This window comes from Lampetra planeri, chromosome 4 (assembly GCF_965212315.1).
Source record: "Lampetra planeri chromosome 4, kcLamPlan1.2.h2, whole genome shotgun sequence".
NCBI classification, from domain to species: Eukaryota; Metazoa; Chordata; class Hyperoartia; order Petromyzontiformes; family Petromyzontidae; genus Lampetra; species Lampetra planeri.
The window spans coordinates 26,755,977-26,763,833 of NC_136110.1; the positions used below are offsets into that span (position 1 = coordinate 26,755,977).

Sequence of the window (7,857 nt, forward strand, 5' to 3'; positions counted from 1 at the left end):
GCATGAACAACTGCTAACATTTTTACAGTTCCATTTAGGGCATACTGAAACAACACTGGATATTTTCTGCATCCAATTACTATCCACCTAAACAAGTGAGAGCCTTGAGCTCTCACCTGTTCAGGCTCTCACCTGTTCAGGCTCTCACCTGTTCAGGCTCTCACCTGTTCAGGCTGCCGTACGAAAAACGTTGAGCTCTGGCTCTGCGCCTCCGAGTTCTTGATCGAACGTTGCATACGATTTGCGAAACGTGTGCGAATTATCAAGTGTCTTTATAAGCATTACTATATGCATGTAAACCTGTATGGATTACAAGTCGACACATATTATAGTTAATATTTCAAACATGCTTACAGTTATGATGAACATCACCAAAATGTGCCCTATGGTATATATTCTACACACTTTTTTTTAATAAACTGATTATATCTCATAGTACATGATGGGTGGGGATGAGTGTAGGTTGAAGGAGGGCTGGTTACTAAGACAGGCTTTGGTGTGAGAGGCCCAGAGACTGGTGACCAAGAGGAAGATCTGTAGGCAGATCACGTGATACAGTAAGAGCAGACCTTGAAGGCCAACTTGTCAAGTTTACAATAGCTACAGAATACAGTGGAAGGAAATGCTGGCCAAAGGTGTGGTGCTACGAACCTCATTGGCCACGATGATCTCTTGACCTTGATGTCTCTGGTGGTAAGTTGCATTGATAATTGTGTTTCAATCCCTTAGCTACAGAAAGAGAAGCCATCGCATGCAGCCAGTGGGTTGGCTCAGCACCTTCCTGGAGTTTCATCGGGCCTCCGAAGCGAGCAAGGAAAGATCATCTCCATCCTGCGCTGTGGCCCTGACTCCCAAATGCTGAAGGACATTCGGCCACGTGCATTCGAATCCTTGGTTCTGGACGCACTCAGCCTGGACTCGCCAAACCGGGAGGCACTACACAAGGCCCCAATGCTGGGACAAAATGAGGTAACGCAAGGCAGAATAACTCAATTCCACTGTAATGAGCAAACATAGCCTGCCCAGACGTTGCATATTAGAAGGTGGGATTTATCCACTCTAATTAAATATTGTTTTCCATTAAAAACACATTAAATGCACTGCCCACACCTGCTGTGGGCATAATGTAAAATTAAGAATGACAGAGTTTCATAATGAAAGTGAAATTATGACTCTAATTAAGCTAATTAAGCTCATATTGTTGAACTGAGACATTGTGAGCAATAATAAATCAAATAAAGTTGTAAATTGGAAGTTTTCCTTTTTTCAAACAAAAAAATGCATACCATTGATTATTTTCAGCTCTTGTCAATCCGCTGCTGGATAAAGGCCTCCACACGCTATGTCAAATCATGTGGTTGTTTAACCATACTTCACCACACTGGTCAGTGCGGGATGGTGAAGGAATGGTGGGGCCCAGGACCGGTTGACACAGCACTCGTCACTCATGTTAGCCATGGCAGGAAGTTGAACTCAGGTCACTGGCTTCATATAGGACAGTGCACCACCACTCCAAACTCCACCAACATTGATTTTTTTGCTTGTACCATTTGAAATAACCAATTGTGACTTTCCATTCTGCACCGCTGAACATTTCACTTGCAATAAAATCGAATGTATTCTCAATATACATGTGTTGTTGTGCTTTCTTGCGCTTTTCCACATTCAGGTGAAACTATTCCGTAGAACAAACAGTGAGGACCTGGGAGAAGACACTGATGGTAAAACAGGTTTACGCAGGTGTGTTGGACGGATCAAAGAGCAGTGAATCATTTCCATTAAAATGCTGCTGTATATATTGAAAGTATAACATGAAATATTCAGATTCATGAATACCGATATACAATGAGAAAAAAATTTGTTGTGGGCTAATTGATGTGACTTTTAATTAAAGACTTGCTCGTGTCTTTCTAGGGCAAGGTCAAGTTCCTCCATCAATGACTTCGATGCCCAAATGGACAATGCGCCGTACCTTCCGGAAAAGAGCTCCCCGACCAACAGTGATCCGCTGTTCATTAAGATCGACGGGGTCTCGCACCCACTCTCGCCAGACGACCTGAAATACATCGAAGAGTTTGCAGCCAGGCGGAGGGTCAACGACGCCACCCACGACCGCTGGTCGAGCGACGGGCAGGAAAGCGAGCAGGCTTTGCTGCAGGATGGCCCCGCCGAGAGCGAAGGGCACTCCTCCTGGTACCTCACCACCGGCGTCGACATGAGCGGCGATGTCCTCGCAGACGCTGAGCTCCGGGCTCAGCAGATCATGGGCTTCGGCCCAGAAGAAGCCGAGAGAGACGGGGAGGGGTACTACGGGCGTCGGTCGCCCAGGGGATCCGACGCGGCGCAGCCGGAAGGCGACGCCGGCGACGGCGGCTATTCGTTCCTGTCCCCGCACAGGAGGCGAGCGGCCGACTCGCGCTGGTCGTCCGAGCTTCTCGGCCGTCGGAGCGACTCCTCCGAGAGCGGAATCGCGTCGGACATACAGACGTCCTCGGCGGCCGAAACGGAGGCGTCGCGCAACATGAGCGACGACATGAAGGAGGCGGCGTTCGGCACGCGGACGGGCGCGCAAGGGGGCGGCGGGGACGACGAAGACGAAGACGGCGGCGGCGGCCGTCCAACGCGGGACACCGCCAGCCAGACGGCCTCCGCGTCCACCACCGGCACGCAGACCGTGCGCACCATGGTGAACGTGTGCGCGCAGACCGAGTACGTGCGGGGCCTGTCGTCGCACCGGGCGGCCGTGCTGCAGCGCGCCACCTCGCAGGCCGTCCTCGGCTCGCCGCGCTCGTCCCTCGGCGCGCGCGGCAAAGTCTCCGCGGCGGTGGCGGCGGCATCGCCGCTCGACAAGATGGACGCCCGCTTTGAGCGCAACTGCTGCTCGAAGTTCAGCTCGCCGAGATTTCCGCGGAAGGCCCCCGCGAGCCGTGCGGAGCAGGCTCGCTACGGCCGAGACTCGCCGCTGTCGCGGCTCGACTCGCTGAAAGGGCAGAGCGAGTCGGCCTGGGCTCGCTCCACGACCACGCGGGACAGCCCCGTGCACACCACCTCCAATCACGGCCTCTCGAGCCTCTTCACGTTTATCGATCACTCCACGGAGGTGCCCGGCAAGGCAGGGGCAAAGCCCGGCGGGAAGGAGCCAGTGCGGTCGCGATCGGTCGACATGTCGCGGTCAAACTACGGGCTCATCCAAGAGATCCTGAAAAATGCTCGAGACAGATCACTGAGTCCTAACTCCAATCGGGAACAGAGGATCTGCGCTGCGGCCGTCAAAAGCTGTTTTGGGTCTCCGAAGAGAGAGGTGCCGGTGACTTCCCCTCCCAGAGCGAGAGAAGCCCTTGGTCAGTCGAGCAGTGAGCCTGCAGCAGCGAAGTCATGCGACCAAGACGACGCAGGAGAGAACAGCACAGACAAACCTACGGGGAATACTCCCGAATCGCCGTCGGTAATGAATACTCTACTTTTATCCGATCTTAGAGTAGCAACATTATTTTTGCCTCCTTCGGCCATGCGTTATTTACAATGTTTTGTTGAACATGACGGTTACGGAAGCTGTTTTTCTCAGTGAATTGTGCTGTGGTTTGTGAAGGCTGCATGCAGTTTACTTACTCAAACTACATGTTTTAACATCTTTACTTACTAACACTAATTTCTGCTCTTTTACCACATCTTGCTGGACATGCATCCAGAAGCACCCTGTTGTATTAACAGCCCCTTGGAGCTCCTAGCATGCCAACTTTAGACTGCTGTAAGTCTCCTTTTCTCGGTGAAACAATCTCCTATTTGCTGTTTCCACTTTTCCAATTACATTTCTTGAATTGCTTTCAATTCTCTTTGTTCACTCATTTTCTGAACCTCCCAACAATGTACCCAATGTGGTCAAAGCATGAATGTATGCGACTCTGTTATTGTGACCGTTGTTTTTTTTTCTCCCTGGTTTTTTATTTTATTTTTGTGCCACAGTCCCGCGAGTCTGCAGCTGCTCGGCGTTCTCAAAAATCCACAAGCCGGACCTTCCAACCCCGGTGGCCACCGCGAGATTCATCCTTCCCATCCCCCGTGGCATCGAGCAAGAAACCCAAGTCCGGTCCGGCAAACGCTTCGTGTATGAAACCTTCAGCTGATGCAGGTGGAAAACAGGAAGGCGAACACGCAGACATTCAAGGTGAACTGGAGGGTGGTGGGCGTTGCTCGCAGTCCCGTCCGCAAGAAACTGGGGAACATCCAGAAGGCACCGAGAACGGCGCATCGGAAGCAACAGATAATGAGGCTGCCGCCCGTGGTACTGAAGAAACATCAACGAATATGACGTTGGAGAATGATCAAGAGGGCATGCCGGATGTTGATGATAACCTGGGTGGTGAAGACAAAGATCTCAGAGATTTAACTGATGATGATGATGAGGAGGAGGATCCAAGTGGAATCTCGATCAATGTCTATATTGACAAAAATGCCCATTCTGATGATGATGATTACAGCTCAGCAGACAAACCGGAGAGCAATAATGAGCTGATAGCTCACGACGAAGGGGAGAATCCAGCACCAGATGATGCAGAATGCATTGCCTCAATGCCAGACGATGAACAAATATTCGATGACCCTGCAGAAGAAGTCGAATTTAATACAGATGTGGCCAACGACGAGTCTCCGTTTGAGGACACGGAAACATGTGAGCCAGATGGTGGCAATGATCTTGAAAACGACGCGGATGACACTGGGGCCCTGGACAAAGTGGAGGAGCTGGAGGAAAAAGAAAATGATTCTGAAGCAGAATCGGAACGGGATCAACTTGAAGCAGAAAATTCTGAAGATGGCAATGATCCCACAGCTTAGGTGAAAACGCGTATGAGAATTTTGATAGCAACAATTAATGTTACGGAAATAAAAAGATTAGTGCCAATTTTCAAGTTTGTATGCAAGTTCTTTCTTGTTTTTTCTCAGACACAGGAATTCGTATCTAGCATATTGAAATGCAGCCATATCATTTATATGCGAAATTTGATAAAACATTTAAATTATTCATGTACATTTAAACGGAGAAATATTAATTTAATTCTAAATCGGCTGTTTGCACCTCTGTTAGCACAATCCACTCATTTGTTAGTTACGTTTTGAGTTTTGGTTATAAAAGTCCAAATCGAAATCACGAAATTTGTATAAAGGGGCCGTCCATAAATTACGTCACGCACCTAGGGGGGGGGGGGGTCAGACATTTGTGACGATGTGTGACGAGAGTGGGGGTGTTGAGAAATGTGACGTCACATCAAAATGTGCAACTTTAAATAAATATAGAATTGTTCTAACAACACTCCTACAACATCAGAGTGCAGCGCCACATTAAATACGCGCTACAATGACAATAGTTTAAAGCAATTTGAAGCATGTTCTATTTTCAAAATGGAAATATGGTTTGGGGGGGGGGGCAGAGCTTTGTGACGTCATATTTGAGGGGGGGGGGTCTGACTTTTGTGACGCCGTGTGACGAGAGGGGGGGGGGGGTCAAAAATCGTCCAAAATCGCGTGACGTCATTTATGGACGGCCACTAAGTGACAAACCATAGCCCGCAAGTAATTATTTTTTCAATTTCACCCACAATTTAAGTTTCTGAAATTGCATAAATCTTCTCGCTCGTTGGACAAAAAGTACCAAATCGGCAGGGTGTCTTATATTATTGGTCTTATTGATACTGTTAAAATATATTGTGGATGTTTTTATTTATTCCACACACTGCCACTTTGATGTGCTACTTTAATGTTGGGTTAGGAGACGATACCAGAACGCCGATGAAAGCTTTATGTTCAACTGTGACGAACGACATCTGTTGTGAAATATGCGTGCTGTTATTCAAGTCATCGTTGTGCGCGGAAGAACACACGTCACATGTATTGATGATATGTGGTTGGCGTTTGGGCCGAAGTGCTGTTTCGTGCATGCTAATGAAGTTAGCACTTTAGTGCTTGTAGTTAGCACAAATGATTTGGTGTCAGTAATGTGAAGTTTAAGGTTCCGTGATATCCCTGTAACCAGTTAATTTATATTATTGATGTTTTGAAAAGTGGACAAATGCCTACACTTGTATAAAAAAAAAAGTCTTTTTAGCTTTGTAATGTTTTTATTGTACTTGTAATTATTTATGTTGTCAGACTACTGTAGTGATGCCTTTATATTAGTTCCAATTAATTATTTTTCAATAAATGTAAAAGAAACGGTCGCTTTTTTTTACATAATCAAAGCTGGTTTTTAGGTGTGTGTGTGTGTGTGATAATATATGCCTTAAGTAACAATAACTTGCAATGTTTTTTGCATTTGAGTTTAAGCACTGTATTTGGTGAACAAATAAAGTGCTGCTGAAGTCTACCCACGTTGATCTTCCTTGTTAAAACTAAACCACGTTCATATTTAGTGAGGGGGGTGTGGGGATATTCAGAATAAACTCAATATAAACATGAGGCATCAAAGCTGTTTTGTGTTACGAGAGATGAGTTTTCGCAGAGCGCTATACACACGGTTTTTATAACGGCAGATGCACGACTTAGTCCTTAAAATTACATTATTTTTGACAGTGGCATAATATTGGTTATTCGAGATAACACGCCTAATTTTAGATCGTCGGTGCTGCATGCAACTTTGAAAAGGAAAATACATTTCTCAAGCCACTGTTGACAAGTGCGAATGGAGATAATCTCTGAGGAAGGCTCTCATTCATAGGATCGTTTACATATTTTTTTCATTGACAAGGCTTCTCAGTTCAACAGCGCAAATGTATATAATGCATACCATGGATTGTGGAGTGAATACGCGGCTCCATCATTGCAAATATTTGCGTGAGAAAAATGTTGCCACTGGTATTTTTTTCTCCCAACTGGTGTTCTAATTGCAAACTAATTCAGGATGAGAAAGGGTGCATGAAGCAGGAGATTCTACACCTACACAATGCATCTCTCCGTATTTTGATAGTAAATGATTTACTATCCCTGGGATGGATAAACGATTAACTTTCGAGAGGTTAAAAGGCTAAGGTGCAGCCCAAACCGCTCACTCGCACCGCTGCTGGTGGAAGGGCCTCCAATAGAGCAATGGCTCTCAACCGAGGGGTATCTGATTATAAATGTGTGAAATTATATCATACATGAGGGTCATTGGTGAATAATCACGTATGAATCTGCTTATATAAATTAACTACGATACCATTGCGATCCGTATGGCAACCGATAACGATGTAACATTCTAGACTTTATTGATCATATACAATGCGGTTTACTCGAGTAGCTATTGAGCGCGAACAAATCGCTTCGCAGAGCGTCCGCTTCGAATTTGTTTTACGAGCTAGCTAGGATGCCTCACAAAATGGACAATTAGTGAAAACATCGATGCTCATTATTCATACATTTATTGCTCAGAAATCCATGTTGGGTCTGCAAGGGCTACTCGGTTGAAACCAAAATTCAAGAGAACCGCTGCACGAGAGCGAACACTTGAGAGTACTTGGCCTATGCTTCCACGTTGAGCCCAGATGTGTTCGAAGATGTGGGCGTACCCACACTTCACCCCACCACCACGCACAATGCCCATCGACTTAACTTTTGTACCCGCCCTATAATGCTGGGAGGACGGAGGCGTGCTGGGAGGGGAATTTGATCAACTTGCACCGCCATTCCAACCGCTGCACTGGGAGATGGAAATTGGAAATGCATCGGCGAACTCCGGATTGCAAGTCCAGTCGTGTGCGAACCATCACCACACAGCAGCTCCCCCATGAAGCATAAGTCGTGCGTCGATGTAATCGTTCTGGCAAGATGTAGCCCAGTGGGTTTCAAACTCCCAGTACCTGCGTGCAGCTTTTTCTTACGTAATTA

General features: G+C 46.8%; 1 protein-coding gene across 2 annotated transcripts in view; it reads left to right on the top strand.

Annotated features, from left to right (window-relative positions):
* LOC144717874 (microtubule cross-linking factor 2-like) overlaps positions 1–6,358 on the top strand; it is a 39,850-nt gene extending 33,492 nt beyond the window's left edge. For both annotated transcript variants that reach the window (XM_078593619.1, XM_078593620.1), the window contains 4 exons: positions 730–969; positions 1,670–1,740; positions 1,915–3,445; positions 3,964–6,358. In XM_078593619.1, the coding sequence (XP_078449745.1) occupies positions 730–969; positions 1,670–1,740; positions 1,915–3,445; positions 3,964–4,833 (2,712 nt within the window). In that variant the 3' untranslated portion in view covers positions 4,834–6,358. The remainder of the gene's footprint in view (positions 1–729; positions 970–1,669; positions 1,741–1,914; positions 3,446–3,963) is intronic.
* Positions 6,359–7,857: the final 1,499 nt, after the last annotated feature.